The following is a 23,445-nucleotide window of genomic DNA, read 5'->3' on the forward strand; positions in this document are numbered from 1 at the left end:
CTACCTGGGGCAGCGCTCACCACAGTCACAACTTAGGTGATGAGACCATCTTCAGCAGCACAAGCTGGGGGACGTCACAGGCGCAGCTTGACTCGGGCAGTGATATTATTTTCTCAGACCGTCAGAGAGCCCAAGCCTGAAGCCTCATGCATCGCGTTGGGCCTTCCCAGACTCATGCTGGTGGTCGTGTAGTTAGTGTCTTTGTGTTTCCCTGGCTGGGCTAGTGCAGGCCCCACCACAGCCTGGGTAGACCCTGTTTCCAAGGGTCTCATTGCTGGCTGACCCTTGACCAGACATTGAAGTTCCAGCTTGATGTAATGGGAGTGGGGTTCTGCCATAGGGAACACAGAATGAGCCTAACTAACAAAAGCTCCATTTGTGAGTGGCAGCAAAGACATTTGGTATGTGACGAAGGTGGCAAGGAAAAGACATCTTTCTAATGATATTAATAATTTATTAGCAGTTGGTCAGAATATCCATAGAGCTTTATATGCCAAAATCCATTTCTGAGCCATCAGAGTGAGTCATGAAAAAATTTAGCAAATAACCAAATGAATGAAAACCCAACACCAGAACCAAGGATAAAATTAAAATGATTGCTTATTAAACCATTGAAGAACAATGGCAGAGTTTTAAGGAAAGGGAAAACTCACAAAGGAAAAACTAAAATAGACTTTGTAAAAGCAAGCATTTGAACATTTTACCCAAATCGTAAAAGGAAACGAGGCAGGGTAAATGTTTGCACACACACGGAGCAGCCGAGAGCCACGAACCAGGGCGTCCGTGAGACTTGGGAACTGAGCTGACCTCACCTGAGGCGCACCTGGCCGCCTTGGTGTTCTCCATCCACAGTTGGGGGATGAGAATACCTATTTATAGCTCTTATGCGAGGCTGAACCAGGCCAGGGCTGGCATATACTAGGCTCTCAATGCAGCCATTGTCATAAGAAACCCACGCAACTCCAGTGGGTACAAGTATGAAACACACACACAGACACACAACACCACTGTGCACATCACAGGAAGATTCCTAAGCCAAGGACATGAATTATCTCCCAAGAGAGGAAATCGGCACGTGTCCAGCGGTGCTCAGGGATGCCTCACAGTGATGCCTGCTGGCTTTTGGGTTTGGGCAAGTGGTGATCTGAGGACCAGCAGGAGGAGCAGCTGCCCCTGCTGCAGGTGGATGGGTGGTTCAGGGGTCAGTGTGTAGAGATGTTTCATTTTTTTTTTTTTCTTTTGAGACAGGGTCTAAACTCACATTGTGCAGGGTGGAGTGCAGTGGCAGTCTTGGCACACTGTAGCCTGGACTTCTTGGGCTCAGGTGATTCGCTCACATCAGCCTCCCAAGTAGCTGGAACTACAGGCACATGCTACCACACTCGGCTAATTTTCGTATTTTTAGAGACAGGGTGTCGCCGTGTTGTCCAGGCTGGTCTCGAACCCCTGGGGTCAAGCAGTCTGCCCTCCTCAGCCTCCCAAAGTGCTGGGATTCCAGGTGTGAGCCTTCAGGCCTGGCCTATGTGTAGGGATATTTTGGACAGCAATTTAGCAAGATGTGCCGAGGGTTAGAATAGTAAGTTTATTAGATGTAGTCACTTTGCCAATCTGTCCTAAGCTAGTAATTCTAAAGGTGGTCAGTGTTACCCACTCATAAATGTTCACTGCAGCATGGTTTCTACCAACCAAAACTGCCTCCCAGTCGGGAAGTGGTTTTGTAAACGTGCTTCACTCACCCAGGGTGTGTTTTTGACCATGACAAACGCTGTCTGAATATTATGCAACACTAGCAAGATACTTAAGGTGCTGTAAGGAGGACAGAAGTACTGTGCGCTTAGATCGGAGATCCGAGGAGAGCAGTCTCCGTGCTAACAGGCCTTGTGTTCAGGCGGTGAGACTGGCCTTTTTTGCTAGTTCCCTTTAATGAGGCTTTGAAAAAGAATCACCGCCACAGAAGAAAACCACAGTTTCGACTTCAGTCCCACTTGGTGCAGTCACTCTGCCTGAGTCTGAGCTGCCAGGCTGAGGACAGGCGCTGCCCTTTGATGCTGCTGGAAGCAGAGCTGGCCGTCATGTCGGCACAGGTGTGGAAGCACGCCTGCCTGTGAGACTGGCTTTGTCCCTGCGTGATGCTTCCATTTGCACAAAGCCTTCTCTCTCAGATTCTGCTTTGCGGTAGCAAGAATGCAACCACCACGCTGCCACTGCCTAATTCAGAGTGTTCTTTTATGTAAGAATATTAAAACTTCCTTCAGAAGTGGGTTTTGTGTTAGCTAACAAGTCTTTCGGATGATTAAATCTGCATTTTAAATAGAATGCAATTATGTACAATCTTGATGGGAAGAAGACCTCTCATTAAAACTCCTCCCGGCCGTGGTTCTTTGAGGAAGCACTCAGGAGACCACAGCGTCCTGAAGGTGCATAGCCATCCCCAGCCCTTCCTCCCTCTGCAGCCCCGCTGCCCTGCATTGCTGCTGTAGGGCAGAGGTACACTTCACCCCCTACTGTGCTTTCTCCCACGCCAGGTGCCGTGGCCAGCACAGAAGTGAAGATGAAGTTACAAGAATTTGTCCTCAATAAAAAGAAGGCGCTGGCCCACCGGAATCTGAACCACTGCATTTCCAGCGACCCTCGCTACTGGTACGGGTAAGTGTGGGTGTGGGGAGCACCCCGGCCTCCTCTCTGGGGGCCCAGAGGACCGTCTGATCGTTGGTAGATTTGCACGGACCTGCTCACCTGAGGCAGGGAAGGAGGGTAAGGAATTGAAACCCCAAGCACCGTGCTCGGATGTGGGTGACGTGATCTGGGGGTACACTCATGCGGCGGCCGTCCTCACGGGGTGGGCCCACCTCCAGAGTGACGTGGTCTGGGGGTACACTCACACGGCGGCCGTCGTCATGGGGGTGGGCCCCCCTGCAGAGGAACGGAGCAGTGCTCCGGAGGCTGGCGCCTGTCGTTACTCTTGGTAATGTTGTGCCATTTTCCAGCCACAGTAAGAGCCACTTAAACTGGACTCTTGTCTGAATCCTCTGTGCTCTGACAGCATTCCCACCTGACGCTTCAATGATTCTTAGGCTAGTCAGGAAGCCCCTGTGGTACTTCCATTATTTTATACTAAAACCCTGCCAGAGCCCACGCAATTGACAGAGACCACAAAAGACTTATTCGTCTGAGGACTGAAGAGAGCCGACGTGCCATGCAAAAGAAGGCCTTCGGAGGAGAGTTCACAGAGCACAGTGCGAGCGAGTGGCGAGGTGATGCAGCTTTAAACAGTGAGCAAGGGCAACAGAAGAGCGCTTTGAAATGTAGTTTTCTGCTGCTCTCAAGGTTCATTTCATTTCTAGAAAAAATCCAATAAGGGAGTTTTTGTAAATCGAAATGTCAGTAATTTCATTGGAAAAAAAATAGCTATTCTCAAGCCTCAAAATGGACAGCTATGTGTAGTGAGACTCCCCACAGCCCAGATGCGATCCCCCTTGTTTCCATGGAGGCCGCCCGCTACCCCGACACATTCCAAAAGGTGTTTCCAGCACAGGTGGCCCACGCCCTCCGCTCCGGCAGCCACTGTGCTTGCCAGTGGCACATAAGCTGCACTCAACGGCAGACACACCACCTGGATTTGGGTAACTCGACCAGGGACACACAAACTCGCAGGGAGGTGTGAGACCGGTGTCCATGGGAGGTAGCACGTGACAGCAGTGAGCCACTGGGACCTGAGAGAGGAGGTGGCTTCCTGAGAATCGCTGGCGACCAGCACCTGGGAGGCCGCTTTGAGGGGGACTCCAATCTGCGCCCCCAGAGCCAGTCCACTGCCTGGACTGGTTGTGGAGAAACTCCATTGTCCCACTGACTGGGGCAGGGTGTGGGGTTGCAGGGCAGAAGGAGCAAGGGACAGGAGTGTGGATCGCAGTTCAGATGGTGCCCCTGGAGCCCAAGCTAGAAAGGGCAGGATGAGGAGCCAGGGGCAGGGTGGGCCTGGAGCCTGGCGGAGGATGGAGAGCTGGCGTGCAGAGCCTGCTGGGCCAGCGCAGGGCCGCCTTGGGTCCCCCTGGGAGGCAGCCGAGCAAGGGAGCTTTGAGAAGACAGTGACGGGAGTGGGGCAAGCACAGGCAGCCCTTTCTGAAGAGGAGCACAGAGTCTGGGAGGCTGCAGCGGGAAGATGCAGGACCAGAGCAGCGGGGCTGCTGGGAAGCAGGGGTCACGGTGAGCACAGAGCAGCCCCCAGAGGGTGGCCATGGCAGCATGGAAGAAGGTGGGAAGCTGGCGCCCCCTCGCCCAGGAGTCAGTGGGGAGCGGACGGCGGGGGCGAGGCTGTCAGGAATAGAAGCCTGGCAGTGGCTTGGACCTGAGGGGAGGACGGAACAGCAGGCCCAGGGAAAGGCTGCACCTTGCAGTCAAGGAGGCCACGGGAGAACAGGTGGCCTGGGGCAGCCTCAGGGTGCTGAGGGACGTGCTGAGAGACGGGAGATGGGGGGCTTTCAGGGAGGAGGGGTGACAAACAGAGTGGCTGGGGCTGGGAGGACTCACTTTTCCTGGAATTCCCTGGGTGAGCCGGTGCTCAAGGTGGGCGTCTTGGCCTGGACAAGGCCGGCATGCCCTGGCTTTAATGGCAAGGGGCGGGGGTACCTCTTCTCAGAGGGCTCTGGGGACATTCAGGCTGGAGGGGGAAGGACTACATCTCAAGTCAGCCAGAGGACAGGTTTGTTTCCCTGGAGTCTGGTGGTTTCTTGTTTTGCCATATTTGAACCCTGAACTTAAACATCATGGAGTGGTGGCAGAAACTTTTGTCAGAAAACTGGCTCTTCATGGGGAAGGAACTGAAGCCCTGACCCCAGCTTCACACCACGCATGATTAGTTCAGATGTCATAGACCTGAGCCTAGACGCAAAACTGATCAAATTTCTGGAAGGAGACCTAGTAGAAACTTTCCCAACCTTGATGGGGAGGGGGAGGCAAGATTTCTTAGGTTGCCAAAATCATCGACTAGATACCAAAAACCCAAAACATGGTATTTCCACAAACTGAAACACTTCTGCTCTTTGAAAGGCACTATTAAGAAAATTGAAAAGCAAGCTACAGAATGGAAGGAAATATTCACAATGCGTATATCTGGCAAACCGCTTGTATCCAAAATGTAGAGCTCGCTCATATAACTCAGTAGTAAAAAGACAAGCCGCTCACTTAAAAATATGGGCAAATGGTTTGAACAGGTACCTCACAGGATGGCCAGTAAGTGTGGAAAAGATGCTCAACATCGCTGGTCATCAGGTAAATGCAAATCAAAACCGCACAAGCAGCCCCTTCACACCTGTGGGGATGGCCGGAGTGAAACAGGCCGGGTGCTGGAGCTGATGCAGTGTCCCTGGACCTCTGTGGGGATGGCCGGAGTGAAACAGGCCGGGTGCTGGAGCTGATGCAGTGTCCCTGGACCTCTGCGTGCTGCCTGTTGGAATCCGAATCACACCTGGGGAAACAGGCAGGCAGTTTCCTACAAAGACAAATACCCGCCAACCCTGTGACCCAGCAGTGCTCCTTCTCCATATTTGCCCAAGACATATGAAAGCAAGCAACACGATGAATCGTCTTCTTACGGTCACGGTCACCAAAGAACCAAGCTCCCATCAACAGGGGAACGGCCGCGCAAACTGGGGCCCCTGCACACATGGGAATGCTACTCCACAGTGACAAGGAACGGACCGCTGGTGCCTGCAACAGCTTTGGGGAGCCGCAGAGGCACGGTGCCTAGACAAAGAGGCCACCCCCATGACTCCACTGATGGGAAATTCAGTCAGCAAAGCGAATCGGCTGAGAGAAAGCAGACCAGGGCTGGGAGGCTGCAGAGATGGATGGTGCTGTGGCTTCATCAGGGCGCGGGCTCTGTGGGTGTTTACGTGAGTCAGCGCTTCCAGCTTTAAGACTGTTGTGATGAGATGGCACCTTCCAGTGTGGCTGCCACAAGCCACACATGGCTCCCGAGTGCTTGAAACGTGGCTGGGTCTGACCAGGACATGCTGTAGGTGCAGAGCGCGGGATTTCAGACGCCTGGTCTGAAGAAAGGACCTACGGTGTCTTATTAATATGTTTATATTGATTCTAAGTTGAAAGGATGGTTTTTATAATGGTTTAATCGAATACTAAAATTAATTCCACTCATTTATTTTTATCCATGTTAATGTGGCTACTAGGAAATTGTAAATGTCACATGTGGCTCCCATCCTGTTACATTTCTGCTGGAGTATCCTGGTGTGTGTGGTTCATCGTTGTGTTTCTTGGAAGTCACTGGTGCAAATCTGATGAAAGGGCAGTGGTTCGGAATGGAAATGGTTGAGTTTGTATGAAGCTTTATTCTACAGTTAAGCCAGTGTTTAGAAGAAAACAGTATTTGCTTTTCCATCTTCCTCCGGGAGACAAGGATTGCGTTTAGGTGCGGCATCCGGGTTGGCCCCAGGGCCCCGTGGGGGCTGCACCTCAGCTCCTGGCCCAGCATCTGTGTCCCATCCCCAGGCTGCAAGAAATGAAAGGTTGAAAAACCGGAAGATAACTTCTGGTCAGGTGAGGTGGAGGGAGCAGCTCCGCAGGTTCTACCCTCAGGGCTCTGTGGGGTGGCCAGTGTGACTGTGTGTGAGTGTGGAGTGGGCCGGCGTGAGTGTGAGTGTGAGTGGGTGTGAGATTCCGGTGAGCTTAGTGTAAGGTGTGAATGTGGGATGTGGGTTATGGAGTGGGTTAGGTGAGTGTGAGGTGTGGGAGAGGTGAAAGGTGTGAGTGTGAGATGCGGGTGTGTGGGAGGTGGATGTGAGATGTGGGTGGATGAGGCATGAAGTGTGTGGGTGTGTGGGGTGTGGGTGGGCTGTGTGAGGTAGATGTGGGGTGTGAGTTGGGTGTGAGTGTGGGGTATAGGCATGAGTTTGTGTAAGGTGAGGGGGCATGGGTGGGTATAGGTTGTGAGGGGTGTGGGAGTGAGCTGGGTGTGGGATGTGGAATGTGGGTGTGACTAGTGTGTAGTGCAGGTGTGAGTGTAGTTGGGTGTGAGTAGTGTAGGTGTGAGCGTCAGGTGTGAAAAGTGAGATGCAGGTGTGAGTGGGTGTGAGTAGTGTGAGGTGTGTCAGGTGTGAAAAGTGAGATGTGGGTGTGAATAGTGTGAAGTGTGGGGGCGAGTAGTAGTGAGGTGCAGGTGTGAGTAGTTGGGTGAGCTGCGGTTGTGAGCTGGGTGTATTGTGAAGTGCAGGTATGAGTGTGTGTGTGTGTGAGGTGTGGAGGTGAGTAGTGTGAGATGCAGATATGGGTATGGGTGAGGTGTGTGTGGGTGTGAATAGTGTGAGGTGCAGATATGGGTGGGTGTGAGTAGTGTGAGGCATGGGTGTGAGTAGTGTGATGTGTGGATGTGTTACTAGTTGTGTGATGTGCGGATGTGTTACTAGTTGTGTGATGTGCAGCTGTGAGAGTAATTGTGGGCGGTGCAGGTGTGATTGCAGCAGGGATAGAGCTTCACTTATGCTCGCCCCTGCTGGATGCTTCTTCACGGAGGGCACGAGTGTGCGGTCTGGCCTGGGACCATGTGACCAGGGCTGGGCAGGTGTGACCGGCCCTGACGGTGAGGGCTGCCCTCTCCTGGTGTCTGGAGGGCGGGTGCGCGGTGGGGTGGGCCCTGCGTGGTGTGCTCCTGGCGGTGAGCTGGGCTGTGCAGGAGGTGAGGTCGCTCCTGTGAGGTCTCTGGATCCATCGAGGTGGTCCAGCGGGGTGGCGCTGGCAGTTGGAGGGCAGGGCCCAGCCCCTCCTGCACCTGCTGCTCTGCTCGTTTTAAGGTTTGACAGGAAAGTGGGGGTTTTAACACTGAAGGCACCTCAAGAGATCAGAACAGTAAGAGAAGGTCTGTTAGATCTTAAACCAGTGTAACTTTTGCAACTCCTGCTTTACTGTAAGCAAATCCTACCGTTCAAATATAATAATTTTTATTCCATTTATTTACATGATTTATTATGTAAATACTGATCTTTTAACTCGTGGGATGCATGTGCAAGTCACTCCATGTTTCCTATGAAGGAAAAAGTGAACGCAGAAATGGTCCCAGACTGTCACCTGGTGTCAAAGAAGTTTGGAATCAGCCAAGATCACATTCCCCATAGGATACAATCTGAAAATACTATTTGGTAGAGAAAGAGTGTTGCCCCCAGACCTTTTCATGAGATTGTGAGAGGATGGGCAGAACAACAGGGAAGAGAAGGGAGGCTTGCACAAGGACGCGGTCCCACTTGGAGGCCACAGCCCCTGCACAGGTGCAGACAGGCGTGTCCCAGCCCTGCAGTCCCAGCCTGACTGCATGGTGGAATTCCCCGGGAAACAGCGAAAAGCTGCTTGGGGTTGGAGGTGCGCCCTGAGCAGTGGGCGGGGTTGGGGCGTGGCCTGAAGCCGCGCAGTTTTCCGGAGCTCCCTGAGCTCCTCCCGTGATGCACGGCCCAGCACCCCCTGGCCCAGCACCCCCGGCCCAGCACCCCACGGCCCAGCACTCCACGGCCCAGGTGCCTGGGCTTGGCACCTCAGTTTTGTCTGTGAGTTCTCTTCAGCACATTCTTTGCACTGGTGTGCTTTCAAATATTTAAATATACACCTGTACCCATTTACAAGCTTCCATTCTTAATTCAAATAACTCCAGGTGTATTGGTGTGGCATACTATGTATTCAAATAGTCTAACCAATTCCAAATAAGTAAGTTGGCAAATTTGTTTCTAGTCATTAAGCAGATTACACAGTTTAAAGACTCAGAATTTATTCCACTCAGCACAGTGTTTTAAGCAAGACTGAGCTGTCAGTGCCATCAGAAAAGGCCTTGTTGATGGTCATCTGGGTGGCAGCCCACATCCCCTTCCCGGCCCAGGGCCCACCTCCTCCCCATGTCCCTCCTCCGGCCATCCTCCTAGCAGACCATTCCTGTCTTGCTGCCTGGAGGGTGTGGAGTTGTACCCAGCTGTTCATACGGGAAGTCCCTTTCGTAGGTCAGCGCCCTGGGCACAGGGTATCAGTAGCTGCCACCCTGTTCCTCCCCCAGAGAGGGAGGTGACCAGGGTCAGTTTTGCTCTGGTGAAGGCGCGGATGACGATGGGTGCCTTCTGCTGAGAGACAGCACCATGGGCTCCTTCTCTCCAGGTGGCAGAGAGAGTCCCAGACATCACAGCATTTGTTCTTAGACCGTTTTTTGCCGCGTCTCGGCTGCCTATGAACTCACCTTTGATTCCTTATGCAGCAGCCTACTGTCTTCCTCTGCCTCTCCCCACCGGGGACAGGCTCTCTGAGTGGCCGGTGGTGGCCCTGGTAGAGAACCGACCAGGCTGGAGCCATCTGAGAGGACAGGGCCAGGTGGAGAACAGCCACCAGGAAAGCAGCCAGAGGTGCTGCCCATCCCAGCCCCAAGCACTGCCGGCCCCGCAGAGGAGGATGTGGGCGTCGGATGTTTGCCTGCTTGTTTAGCATCCTGTTTGTTTCCATTCAATTTCAGCTTGAGCCTAGGGAAGAGGCACGTCTTTTGAGGTGGGGCTGAGGTTTCAAGGGAAAGATCATCGTGTGTGGCTTCTCAGCTGCAGCGTGTCTGGGGCAGTGCCCTGGGCAAACTAAACCATCTGTCTTTGCCTTCTCTCCAGGAAAACGCAGCACAGTTCCCTTGACCAGAGTTCTCCACCACAGAGCGGAGTGTCGACCTCCTATAACCACCCTGTCCTGGGAATGTACGACGCCAAAGATGACTTCCCTCTTAGGAAAACAGGTCAGTAGCCCCAGGCATGCTGTGGGCCGGGAGGTCTCCTGCACAGGCACCTTCCATGCCACAAGCCACGCAGGGTCCACCGCTGTCTTCCGCTTAGAGAAGGAATCACCTGCAGATTCTTAAATATTTGCTTCTTTCATTAGAGCATCATTTTTGAAAGATATCCCTAAGCATTTCCTTATTATTTATTCCAAAAGAAATGAACCTCACGCATGTACACCACTGTCGAACACTCAAACTCACTTGGAAAGCACACTCAATTTAGTTTTCTTTCGGTGGTGTGTTAGATTTTGCCACACTGAGGGGCATCCCCGCAGTGGTCACGGGGTGAAGCAGTTCCTGCTGGTGGGCCATGTGCCGTCTGAGAGCAGGTGAGCCTGTGGCCTTCAGGGATGGCTCTGGGCAGTGCCAGCAGCATGGCCTTCCATGTCCCCAGAGTGGGAGGGAAATCTTTATGAGAAAGAAATTCGCTATGTCCTGCAGGGATATCCCAGCTGGGCTCAGAGTTACGTGCCACAGTTCTGTCCTAAGCCAAGGGAGAAGGGCATTTAGGCACAAGCAGGTGCCTGGACCATCTTAAAAGCAGGGAGAGGCGGCTGCAGCAGTGTCTGACAAGTCAGGACGGACCCTCTGGGACTTTCTCAGGGGCCACGGCAGTGGTTTTAGATAATGATTAGGGTGGCTGTGGGCAGTGCGCTGGGGTAGCAAGAAGGGCAGGGGCCAGGGAGTGCCTTCCAGAGGCTCTGCCCAGAGAAGTGGCGAGGGCAGGAGCTGGAGCAGGTGCTGAGGGCGGGCAGTGCCTCATCCCAGATGTGGCCAGTGGATCCCACAAACTGTAAGACAGTGTGGGAAATCCCAAGGCATCCTCCCTAGGGGGTGGCTCTTGGAGATGAGAGCCTAGGGGCACCACTTTTTCTCGCTAAACAAATTCTCTGTTATCCAAAGGTTTTGGCCAGTTCTGGGCGGAAACAATTAACGTACTCAATCACACAAGGGCTTCTTCACTGGAGCAATGAGGCTTTGTGAGGGGCTGCTGGGAGCCGTGTCAGGCCAGCCACGTCCCTGGAGCAGTGGGTCATATCAGGCCAGCTGTGACCCTAGAGGAGTAGGCCGTATCGGCCAGCCATGTCCCTGGAGTGGTGGGCTGTATTGGTCCAGCTGTGACACTAGAGGAGTGAGCTGTATCAGGTCGGCCGTGTCCCAGGTGGAGTGGACCATGTCAGGCCAGCCATGTTCCTAATGGAGTGGGCTCTGTTAGGGTGTGTTGAGACGGTGGTGTCCCTGGAGCAGTGAGCCGTATCGGGTCAGCCATGTGCCAGGTGGAGCGGGTCATATCAGGCTGGCCATGTCCCAGGTGGAGTGGGTCGTATTGGGCCGGCCATGTCCCTGGAGGAGTGGGTCATAATAGGCCGGCCATGACCTCCGAGGAGTGGGCTGTATTGGGATGGTGGAGACCCTGCTGGAGTGGGCCATATCAGGACGGCCGTGTCCTCTCCAAGTCAGAGGCACAAGAACCTCGCAAACATGGGTGCATTTCCATTTGGGCCATAAACCTTTATTGGGAAAAGTGAACCTAGAGCTTCTGCTGCTTTGAGTTTCATGGGTGTGAGCCTGTGGTTCTTACTGATGCTTCTACTGAGAATGGTCCTGGATTTCACCTGGAGAGCGCCCTAAAACTCCACAGAAAGAACCAATTTAGAGATCAGTATTTTTTCCAGAAAGGTTCTCTCCAGTAATATCAGGAGAGAATCTGTGGGCTGATTCTTACAAACTGCCCTCCAGGTTCCCTTTCTAGGGACTGATGCTATTATTAATCAAACTCCATCAACAAAACCAAAGTCCACGGTGAGTGGTGGGCCCTATGCTGGGAGAGAGACCCGGGGAATGGGGAGGCGAGGAACGTGCCTACCCGGAAGAACCCTGCCCCAGAAACTGGAGCGATGCCGAGTGTGGAGGGTGGGAGCCCAGAGGTGTTGTTGTCAAGCGCTGTGGGTTGGATCTGTGCTCACTCATGCAATAGCTCTGTGTGCCCTGAAACAAATGCCTTCCGTTCCCCTGGGCTCCATTTCCTCATCAGCACAGTGGGTCTGCCCACACCCACATCCTCACGGCTGTGGCATGCACCCAGCCCCAGAGTCTCCTCTTGTCCTGGGAGCGATGGCTGTGGCACTCAGACTCCACAGCCATGGACCCAGGAGGGAGCGTCCGGCAAGAGCACCAAGCCCAGCAAGTCGGCCCCATGTGGGGACGTGTCTTCCCGGAAACACCCCATTTGGTGCCTTTCCACCAAGGGCCCCAGGAAAGGACAGCACACACCACCCATCCCATGAGGCCCCAGAGCAGTTCCTCAGCAGCTCCACACCCCAACTCGCAACAGAAAGCAGGGATGGGGGAGCCCTAGGAGCTGTTTGCACTGCCTCCTCCCCCATCCCAAACATCAGCACTACCTGGAGATCAGCCTCCTGTTCTAAGAAACAGAACCCGGCGTGAGTACTTCATAGCAAGGAAGGCTATCAGCATGGGAGACGGCACACTGTCACGGCCCTTCCCTGCTGTTCGACATCAGAGGCCTTTCTCCCATAGGCAGGGCCCCCACCATCTCTTGTAGTTTCCGTGGCCGTTGGCTTCTCGTGCTGCCTTGTGTTTCTCTGGGGGTGATTGGAAGCAAAGTCTCCAACACCTTCTACTGTGCTTCTAACCTTGTGATAGCACCACCCTCCAACTCCCCGCTTCCTTAAAAACGGAAGAGAGAATTCTCTTTTCACACTCCAGGAAATGTTATTTAGAAGACCTAGTGCTCCAGAAGAACTTCATTAAGATTTGATTGCATTATCCGTTTTTAAAAAGACATCACTACCACATTAATAATATTAATAACATAAAGATTTCGAGAAAATGTTTAAACCACTTAAGAGAATAGTGTGTAGTTACACACCCTGTATCACCCTTGACATATCTGTCTACTTTCAAACACGTGACATTGCTCATTCTAAGTAATTTATATCTGTGCTTTTCTGCAATAATTGGTAATATGAAACACGTCATTAAATTTTAGTTATGAAGTTCCTTGAATGAACTGAAATAGTCTTTAATAATTGTGATGTAGACTTAAATAATTATATGATTTTGACTTTACATTAACTTATCCTGACCTGGCACACAGTTTGCCCATTTCTCCATCTCTAAAGGGCGATTGTATGACCTGTGAACATGTGAAAAGCTTTGCCACTGTCTTGTGAATTTCATCATCACCCCATGCATTTTTTGCATGTCCTTTGCTGGCTCTGCTGACGGGTCACACCTGTACCAGCTCAAATGTCTAACCTCCCTGGTGAAAGCAATGCAGTGACTCCTATTCTGAGCTTAGGCATATTCTGAGCATTCACGTCGCCTGTGCCTGTGGGCAGGCCCAGGTGCCTGAGTTTCTGCCCAGCTCCTTCACCCACCACCTTGGGACCTGGGGGAGCTCTTGAACCTCTCTGTGCCTCCGTTTCGTCATCTGTGAAATGTACCTTTAAATTGCTTCTCTCCTGGGGCTGTCATGAGATGTGAATGAATTAATATTTGCAAAGTCCTTCAAGTAGGACCAGACCAAGGTGTTTTCTGCTCTTGTTTCTCTACGCTGTTAGGGTGTTTTTTATTTTTTTCTCCATCCAATGACTGGTAACTGCCGGACCCGGCATCCCCCCACCTCCTTGCCTCCATGCCCACAGTTCAGGTAGAAACCAGCAGGAACCACTCACCTCCACTTAGGGAAGGACCACAGGGATGGGAACACCAAGATTTATACCAAAAATCTGGCCAGAAGAGCCCATCTTGCTCTGTTAGCTTTTCAGGGCTCATCTCCTGGCTGCTGGCTTGCCTTCACCTGAGCGCCATCTCCCAGGAGGAGCCTCCACCACTGGGCTTGAGAGTCACACCCCTCTACCCGGGGCTTCAGGTCCAGCTCTTCCTGCCGGAGGCCCCGCCCCTTTCCTGGGAGATTGGCAGCAGGGGTGTCTCCACTTCAGAGGTCTACACCTCCTGCCAGATTTCGGCCCAGGGTGAGGTGGTGCCTGGTCCCTTCCCATGTCTGTGCAGCCTCAAGGCTCACCCTGACTTTGGGTTTCTGCAGACTCGTGAAGCCGCCAAATGTGTATTTTTAAATATAGTCATAAGAGACAGAACTGTGGATCACTGTCACGGACATAGGACACTGGATCTTTCCTGCACTGTGTGGGTGTCAGATGGCTTCACCAGAAACTGATTTAAACAGAGCCTTCGAGTCCATGTTCACACTGAGGAATGGAGCCTTTTCCACTTCTAAAAGCAAGCAACGTTTTGTCGTTTTGATGATGTTGAGGGATCTTATTTTTCCCCAGTAACGTCTTCATCGTGATCTTCTTAAAGATATTAGTCACCGTGTATTTTTTATAATGACTCTTAAATTTTCCCCTCATGTGACTGCTGATAGATGAAAGGAGGCCAAAACAACTAACTGTTGTCCAGCCAGCACAGTTCTTTCCCATTTGTCAGCAGCGTCTTGGACCTGAGCACTGAAAACAGTGCACTCCACAGCACTCCTTGTCCAGCATCCTCAAGTGTCCCTGGGCACATAGTCGTAGCAGCAAACACTCTCTCCAGCATGTGTTGGGGCCTGGCTGCTGCCTGGGCTGTGGCACTGCCGTGGATCATCCTGGCTCTTTTAAGGAAGCAAAATCCCAGAGCTCACGTTCGGTGAGAAGTTGGTAACTTCAGCCTTGTTCCAGCATTCTCTATCCTTCCTGGTAGGGCTTGGTCTCCACAGTTGGGTGTAAATTGGGAGGGGGCTGAGCTGGTCCTAGGGACCGAGTTCTGATGGCCCCTGTATGGATCATGGATCTGGGCAGTCAGTCAAAGGTCCTGGGCTCCCCCTGCACTTGCCTTCCTGGTCAGGCTTGAAAAGTGTTCATCTAGCTCTGCCCCCCTCACCTGGGGCCTTCTGAAACCAGTCGCCCAAGGTCACGGCCGCCCGTGGGAAACATCCATCCATTGCTTAGATGTGCAGATAGGGTGGGTTTTCCTCCATTTTGGGGGGAAGCTGTCCCGCTTGGTGAGGAAGAGCACAGGGCCTGTGGCCAGGCTGGCGCCCACGACACCATATCCTGGGCAGATGAGATGACCTCCCGTTGTGTCCGCCGGTCTGCAAGGTGGGGCGGTGGGCGTCCACTTCATGGCTTCATGGTTCTTTCATTAGTCAAGCCCCGCAGCTCGTCAATAGGCTCATGGCTTTCTCCCTGTGTACTAGTGACCTGAATAAAGTTACAAGTGTCCTTATCCGTGTGTAGAGTAGGCTCGGTACTATGAAATAGGACAGAGTGTGTTTTCCACCCTGATATCCATCCCTGAGTTTGGGAAGGGGCTCTCTGTTTGCCTCTGACCATTGCTTGCCATCCCTTTTTCTAATGCAGTTTGCAGAAACTGCTGGAGAGGGGTGGGATCAGGAAGAAATGGGCAGTGCCCACACTTCCTGCTGCTGTATGTAAAGATGTAGTACATACTTCAGGAGGCGCAGCGTGGTGAGACTTCCTGCTGCTGTATGTAAAGGTGTGGTATATACTTCAGGAGGTGCAGTGTGGTGAGACTTCCTGCTGCTGTGTGTAAAGGTGTGGTATATACTTCAGGAGGTGCAGCGTGGTGAGACTTCCTGCTGCTGTGTGTAAAGGTGTGGTACATAATTCAGGAGGTGCAGCGTGGTGAGTATCCCTTCAGCTGCTGCTGAGGCAGTAGCCGGTGGAATCCATTGTTCCTTGAGCTGCCTTTGAGCAGACAAGAAGAGGGTTAACATCTGTAGTGCCCCCCCCGAGCCAGCTCAGCCGAGCTTCCTGCTAGCAGATAGGCAGCCTCCCCCTGGGATTCAGGGGCTCTTGTGCCGGGCTGGGTCCTCCATCAATTTCATGTTCTTAACAAGTGAGCGTGAATGTATTCAGAAGGTTCTGAAATAGGCTTTGTTGTGCCTTTCCAAAAAATTTAGAGGGATGGTGAGTATGGTTAAATATTAGGCAGTTTCTGTGTCAGGAACAGTGGGCCACTGAGGGCTCTGTGCCCATCCTTCCAACTTTGACATCCATCAAACCTGAACTCCTCCTAATGTGGAAAGCACCCCAGGAGCTCTTGAACTAATTGTTTTCAAATACATATTTTTTTCCACTGTGCAGTGGTAAAACGACACTGAGATTGACGGCAAATGAAATCTTTTCATTGATTTCTGTGTATCTGTTTCTGTGTGTATCTGTGTCTGTGTCTGAGCAGTGGGGGAAAGAGTGTGGGGGAAAGCACGCCACCTGCACGCATCACACGCGGCACCTTCTTTAAAAGAACCGCAGAAGTAATGCATGCTTGTATAACAAAGTAAAACACAGTCCACACACCCTGAATCTCACCGCCCAGAGATAGCTGCTGTTATTGGTGTGGTATGTATCTGTCCAGATATCTTTCTCTGCCCATGTATAGGGTGTGTATCTGTTTGTGTATCTGTGTTTCAGTGTGTGTATTTGTGTTTCTGTGTATGTGTATCTGTGTTTCTGTGTATGTGTATCTGTGTTTCTGTGTGTGTGTGTCTGTGTTTGTGTGTGGGGTATGTATCTGTGTTTCTGTGTGTGTATCTGTGTGTCTGTGTTTCTGTGTTGTGTACGTACCTGTGTGTGTATCTGTGTTTCTGTGTGTGTATCTGTATGTCTGTGTATCTGTGTTTCTGTGTGTGTATCTGTATTTCCTTGTGTGTACCTGTATGTCTGTGTATCTGTGTGTCTGTGTGTGTATCTGTGTTTCAGTGTGTATCTGAGTTGTCTGGTTAACAAAAATACCCATTTTGCATTTTCTCCTCTACCTTTATTTTTCATTAATATTATATTGTGGCCATTATTCCATTTCTACGTATGAAGCTCAACGCCTTTCTCTCAAGTAGTCTAAGACATGGGTGTAAGTTGGACTGTTTTCTAGTTACCATTTTGCTAGCAACTTTGAGCAGCTTTCCTCACTGTGCTAGTATTTCTGTAGGGAACGTTTCTGAAAATGGAGCTGCTGGTTCAGAGAGTGTGTATATTCCAAAACATCGAGCAAATGATACCCCTCCCCAGCAGCCTGAGAGTCCATTGTCCCTACCCCCTCCACGAGCAGGACGGGATGGGGTTGCAGCTCATTCCAGGCGATCTGGCGGGTGATGAAGATGGCGAGCCTGTTGGTGCTTGAGTGAGCAGTGCCGTCGCCGTCACTCAAGGGCGGGCGTGCCTGTGTGCTTCCCCCTCCCCAGGAGCACATGAGCAACGTGCTTCAAGGTCGAGGGTGGCTGGTGCCCTGGAGCTGGGCAGCGGGGGCCGCCCTGAGCAGGCCCTGTCTTCAGAGCCACCCTGTGCCCAGCATCTGGAGCCACGCAGGGCACGTGAGGCGGTTCCATCAATGCTGAGTGGATGTTGTTTAGCGGCAATTCATTTACTTGTTCTTCTATCGGGCGTCGTCTTTTCTTGTTCCTTTGTAGGTACTGTTTATGTGGTGTTTGCAATCCTGTGTTTTCATGTATTACAGAAGTTAAATTCCAGTCTGTCATTTATCTTCTTAGAATTATCTTTTTATTTATTTATTTATTTATTTGAAACAGAACGTCGCTGTGTCGCCCACGCGAGACAACCTCCGCCTCCTGGGTTCAGGGGATTCTCCTGCTTCAGCCTCCCGAGTAGCTGGGACTATGGGTGCCACCACCACACCTGGGTAATTTTTTTTTTTTTTTTTTTTTTGAGACGGAGTCTCGCTCTGTTGCCCAGGCTGGAGTGCAGTGGCACAGTCTCGGCTCACTGCAAGCTCTGCCTCCCGGGTTCACGCCATTCTCCTGCCTCAGCCTCTCCGAGTAGCTGGGACTACAGGCGCCCGCCACCACGCCCGGCTAATTTTTTGTATTTTTAGTAGAGACGGGGTTTCACCGTGGTCTCGATCTCCTGACCTCGTGATCCGCCCGCCTCGGCCTCCCAAAGCGCTGGGATTACAAGCGTGAGCCACCACGCCCAGCTAATTTTTTGTATTTTTAGTAGAGACGGGGTTTCACTGTGGTCTCGATCTCCTGACCTCGTGATCCACCCGCCTCGGCCTCCCATAGTGCTGGGATTACAAGCGTGAGCCACCACGCCCGGCTAATTTTTTGTATTTTTAGTAGAGACGGGGATTCACTGTGGTCTCGATCTCCTGACCTTGTGATCCACCCGCCTCGGCCTCCCAAAGTGCTGGGATTACAAGCGTGAGCTTCCGCGCCCGGCCGCTAATTTTTGTATTTTCAGTAGAGACAGGGTTTCACCATGTTGAACAGGCTGGTCTCGAACTCCTGACTTCAGGTGATCCACCCACCTCAGCCTCCCAAAGTGCTGGGATTACAGGCATGAGCCACCACGCCCGGCCAGAATTATCTTTTTATTTTTACCGAAGTAAATAAACGTACATTCACATAGACCCCCACGATGTTCATGACAGGAGAACGGCCGTGCCTGACTGCCTGTCCCGCCTGCGTTATTACAACGTGTGTCACGTTCACAGCAGAACCAGAGTCCACCTGGACTGCATTCACCTCGTAGAAATTTTTCCGGAAGTTGATCATTTTTTTTCATTTGCTTAGTTTCACACCTGCCTGCTATTAATTCAGGCCCACATTTCAGCAGACCTAGGAGACCCTCCTCCGCACAGCAGGCCGCCTGGTGCTTCTGGCCCCACTGCCCGGTGTGTGTGAACGGTCTGCTCTCCCGACCTGGCCCCAGCCTCCTCTCCCGGGCTCCGTGGCCTCCTTTCTGCGACCTTGCCATCTTGGTCATGCACGTCTTCCAGTGGCTCTTGGAGAAGTCGTGCGTGGAGCATGAGTTTTTGAAGTCTTCATTTGCTGGTAAATCTCTTTATTCTGTCGCACTCTTGGTTGATCAGTTGGGGACGGATTTCCTGCAGGGTTTTCAGGTTGTCTTCTTGCCCTCGATGTGGCTGTTGCCAAGTACAAAACTGTTCTCAAGGCCGAGCCTTTGTCCCCAGAGCTCTGAAGCAGTTTGGGATCCCGCAGGTGGGGGATTCTTGGCCTCCGTGTCCAGCTCCTCTTCAGCTGGAGAAGTAAGTCTGGAGTTTCTGCTCTTGATTTTCTCCACCCTGCTGATTCTCTCCTCTCCTGGCGTTTCCAGTAATTTGTTGTAGGACCTTTGCACTCCCATTTTTCATCTTTTTATCCTTTTATTCCCCCTTCTGACAATTCTCAACTTTTTCTCCAGCCCCTTCCTTCTGCACTTTACTTTTTGTCCTCTTGTCTTTATCCTCTTTAATATTTCCTTTGGTGTCACTTTAGGATTTCAGGGCAGAGCAGCTGGAAGCAGGTGCCTCCTTCTCTCTGCAGTTCTGCCTGCACGCCCTGTCCCACGGTGATGTTCTGTGCATTCTCTGCTGCTAAATCAGTGGGTTCTTTCCTCGCTGGCTGCTGGACATTGCATCAGGCCCACAAAGAAACCACCCTCCACACTCGTGCCAGGTGCACACATGTCCCCTCTGTAAACCCGGCTGCTAAACAGTTAAAGCATTCCGGCTCTGAGAGCCGCTTCACCTGCAGCTGACTCTCGGGATGTTTAAGTTGGGAGGAGCGAGCCTGTGTCTCCATCAGAATTGCTTCTGGCAGAAGGATGAAGGCACCTGCTAGGCGTTGGGCACTGTGTTGAATTTTAAGGTTGTGATTGGAATGTTGGATCGCCTTAATTAGTCATTTACTCGATTTGGCTTCAGGAGCTCCCTGTTCCCTAAGGAGCAGACGCTGCATTTGGAAGTGCAGTTGGCATCCTTCCTGCCCTCACCCATACTCGGTGGGAGCAACTCTTCCATGAGGCCTCTGGCCTGATGCTTTGGTTCTGTCAGTGTACCTGCAGCCCTCTTAGGGGTGGAATCCAGTTTCTGCAGTTCCTCTGCCTGGCCACGTCATGCCTGGAATGAGTGGAAGGCCTGCGAGGGTGGTGAAGGGGCTGCTGCACTGAGCCAGTGCACGTGCAGCCTCCACCCTCACCGCCACCGGGTGCTGGCTTACCCGCATCTTCCACTTTGGCTGCCTTTGGCAGAATTATTGGACTTACAGGCATTGTGCAAGCTTTAAGACACATGCATTTGAAGGGCCGAAATTGTAGGTCCCTATGTCTTAAGTCAATCTATGAGATGCCCGGCCTGGAAGTAATGAGGGAGGGCAGGAAGCAGGAAGCCTGGCCACCCTGAAAGCAGGCAATGAGCCGGTCCTCATGGTGTGCAGCTCCCCCGGCTGCCTTCTGCCCCCTAGGGCTTCTCTGTTCTCCCCAGGAAGGCCACTTCATGTGCCCTGGGCAGGCTCCAGCATCCCCCTTCTCTCCTAGTCCATGTGCTGCTGCTCAATCCCCTCCTCCAGCCCTGCATCCAAAGCCCTGCTTGTCCGATAGGTTCTGCGGGGAAGTCAGAGTGCTGAATAGCCCACGGGGCAGGGACGAGTGGAGGGCCCCAGCCTCATGCCATGCTGTCTTTGGCAGTGCTGGCATGGTGTCCTGGAGCCTCCTGGTCAGCTGCAGCCACCCTGCAGGCAGAGGCAACCAGGGACGTGCAGTCGGCTAGAATCAGGGAGCCCAGGCAGGTGTGCAAGCTGGGAGGCAGAGGGTAAACAGGTGAGGGGACAGAAGAATTCCAGATGGTGAGAAGCCTGCTGTGAGGAAGACAGGGCAGTGGGGCTGTGAGGAAGACAGGGCAGTGGGGCTGTGGGGGGTCGGGGCAGCCTTGGGAGGGGCGTGGAGCAAAGGCCTGTGGAGGGGAGGGGAGGAGAGTGGAGGGAAAGGATGGGGTGAGGCAGCCACCACGGGACTCTCCTCGAGAGTCTCCTGCACAAGGAGTCTGGAGTCCCCGGCAGGGCTGCGGAGGATCTGCCGCCCGACTGATGACCTGGTGGCAGTGTGATGACCCCCACAGGGCCTGGGGGAGGCCGTGAACTGGGCTGCAGTACCACAGCCAGTCCATGTAGCCTGGAGTGACCACGTCATGCCCGCCTCCCGATGCCATGTGTCCCACTCCACGTGGCAGGGCAGCCACCGAGGAAGAGCTTTCACACAGGGCCAGGGACCCTGTGCTCCTCTGTGGGCGCACACAGCCCCTGCCTCTCAGGAGTCAGAAGTGGCTCCTGCCCCAGGCCCGGGGAATCCCTGCAGGGCCCATGTGGGTTTCAGTGGAGATCTGCTGGTGGGAGAAGAGGAACTGTTTTCTTGCCTAGTCATCAGCTGGGTTTTTTGGCTTGGCTTTTTTGGTTTGGTTTTGTTTTTTGAATAATGGCAAGAAACCCAGTGTGGAAATAGAAGTGGAGCATGTGAATCTCCGCATGCCTCGGTCGGTTGTGTTAGGCACAGAAGTGTGCCCTGGTCAGTAGCCCATGGAGAGGCCGGCTTGTGGCTGAATCCGTCATCTGTCGTCATCCAGGTCCCCCATGCCACAGCACAGAGGCCTCGCTCCCTGCAGAGGCTTAGAGTCTGGTACCTTCTCACAGCGCCTCTTTGGTTTCTCTGGGAAGGCTGCTTTAGGGAGCTTGCTTCTCCCACATCCTTCCAAGACCTGCAGCAAAACTGTCCCTGACTCGAAGCCTTTTCCAAAGTGGAGAAGGTCCTGGGCTGTCTGCACGTCCCAAAGAGTGAAGTCATGTTGGTCCCCATCACCCAGCCACATCAGTCCTGCTTCCAGGAGAAACTCCATCTCATTCCTTGTTGCTCTGGAAGCAGTGCACTGCCTGTTCCAGAAAGATTAAGAACAGCAGGAGTGCTGATTCTTTAAAAAGAGATAAAATCTCCCTAATTTGCAAATCTACAAGTGGTAGAATCTTGAAAGTAGCCAAGTAAAACCTCAGAACTCAAAGGCCCGTGTGGCACACGTCTCCGTGGCGGTATTCTTGGCGCCGTTCTGGACTCTGAAAGCCGATAACCTCTCCCGGGTGGGTTTGGGGATTTCTTTGACTCCAGTTGCTGCCTTTAGATCCCTGGTGCTTCCCAAGGCGGGCCTCGCCCCAGAGGTTTGGGTTCCAGATGCAGATGAGTTGGGGACCATGGTGGGCTGAAAGGTGCAGATTCACGAATGGCTCTGTCCATACAGGCAGAGCTGTTCACAGAAACCGACCCACACCCAGTACCTTCGCCCTGTGGTCAGATGAAAGGTGAAGCTGGCGCAGGTGTTGGGATGGGCTCTGCCGAAACTTACCGGGTCAGGGTGGGGACAACAGCCTCATGCTCTGGAGGCCTCACTGACTGACACAGCTGGGGCGATGCGTAGGCGAGCAAGAAGTGTGCAACGTGGATACCACCCTCACATCCCTGGGCCCAGCCTCACATCCCTGCCAGTCTTTCTCTGATTTTCGAGCAACACAGCTATAAAGATAGGGGTGTATTATCTAGAAGAGCATGGTTATAAGACATCGCCATTAAGTGACTTCATACTTCGGCAGCCTCCTGCCACGCCCAGTAAATCAGCTTGTCAGTCCTGTTTCCATCTCCTGGTAAACACAGTGGTGGCCTGATTCTGTGAAGACAGTGCCAGCGCTTGCATAATGCTGTGGCCACAGAAATTTATCCAAAGCACCGGATACGTTTTATTCGTTATTTGGGACTGATGAATGGGAGTTAGAATCCCCTGCTGCGTGAGTTCCCTGCGCTCTCCCCTGCAGCAACACAGCGGTGTTGAGTGAGTGCATATTTTTAAAAAAACCACCAACAGGATAACCTTGAGCCAGTGGTGTCTGCCTGGCTGTAATGACATCTCCTTTTTGTGCAGCTTCTGAACCGAATCTGAAATTACGGTCCAGGCTAAAGCAGAAAGTGGCCGAAAGACGGAGCAGCCCCCTGTTACGCAGGAAAGACGGGCCAGTGGTCACTGCTCTAAAAAAGCGTCCGTTGGATGTCACAGGTATGTCGGCTGAGCAGGTACACCCGCCCCGCTGCCCTCTCTGCCAGGCCTTCTTGCCATAGGCAGTTTCTCTCAGGAGCTTCTGAAAACCCACATGTCTGCCCGACACTGTCAACCCCCAGTGTGGTCCTGTTCCCATGGCGCTGGAAGTGCCAGGCCCAGGAGACCAGGTTTGATGACTCCGGCACGTCTAAGCCGGGCCCTGCTCCTGGCATTAGTGACTCAGAGCTGGTTCTAGTTGGGCTCAGGTGCACGAGGGTGCCCCAGCTTGGCACTGCGGGAGACGCATTCAGGAGCTTGAGTTGAGGCTTCTCTGAAGGTGGGTCTTAACCAATCCCACCCTAGTAGTGGTGAATCGCGTGCCCTGCCCTGTTCCGCTGCCCCTGAGCAGTGTCTGAACCACCGGGGCATTTGAATGTCTTGCCACGCCAGAGCACCCATCAACTGAGCAGGGAGGGGAAGCAAGGAGTGAAGTCGCTTCAGCTTGGCCCTAGTGACGTGTCACGGTTGGCCCCATCTAGTGGTGGACACGCAGAAGGACAAGACTGGGCAGAGCCCCATCCTGAAGGCTCACCCGCCCCTCTTGAGGGCATATCCCCATCCAGAGGACCACCCATTCCCAACCACCACCAGGGTACACCCCCTCACCCCACTGCTCCTGAAATCACAGCACCAGGATAAAGGAGCTGCTTGAGGATGGCCTGGATAGAGGGGAGGCAGTGGACATGTTTGCACAACAGAAAGTGTTCGATTTGAAGGCCAAGGCTCATGGTAGCTGG

General features: G+C 52.8%; 1 protein-coding gene across 7 annotated transcripts in view; it reads left to right on the plus strand.

Annotated features, from left to right (window-relative positions):
• Positions 1-23,445, plus strand: part of HDAC4 (histone deacetylase 4) — a 354,088-nt gene that overhangs the window by 236,023 nt on the left and 94,620 nt on the right. For all 7 annotated transcript variants that reach the window (XM_032762194.2, XM_032762230.2, XM_032762216.2 and 4 more), the window contains 3 exons: positions 2,526-2,646; positions 9,633-9,754; positions 22,535-22,666. In XM_032762194.2, coding sequence (XP_032618085.1) covers positions 2,526-2,646; positions 9,633-9,754; positions 22,535-22,666 — 375 coding nt within the window. The remainder of the gene's footprint in view (positions 1-2,525; positions 2,647-9,632; positions 9,755-22,534; positions 22,667-23,445) is intronic.

The sequence above is a fragment of the Hylobates moloch genome, unplaced genomic scaffold (assembly GCF_009828535.3).
Source record: "Hylobates moloch isolate HMO894 unplaced genomic scaffold, HMol_V3 SCAFFOLD_1, whole genome shotgun sequence".
In the NCBI taxonomy this organism is placed as follows: Eukaryota; Metazoa; Chordata; class Mammalia; order Primates; family Hylobatidae; genus Hylobates; species Hylobates moloch.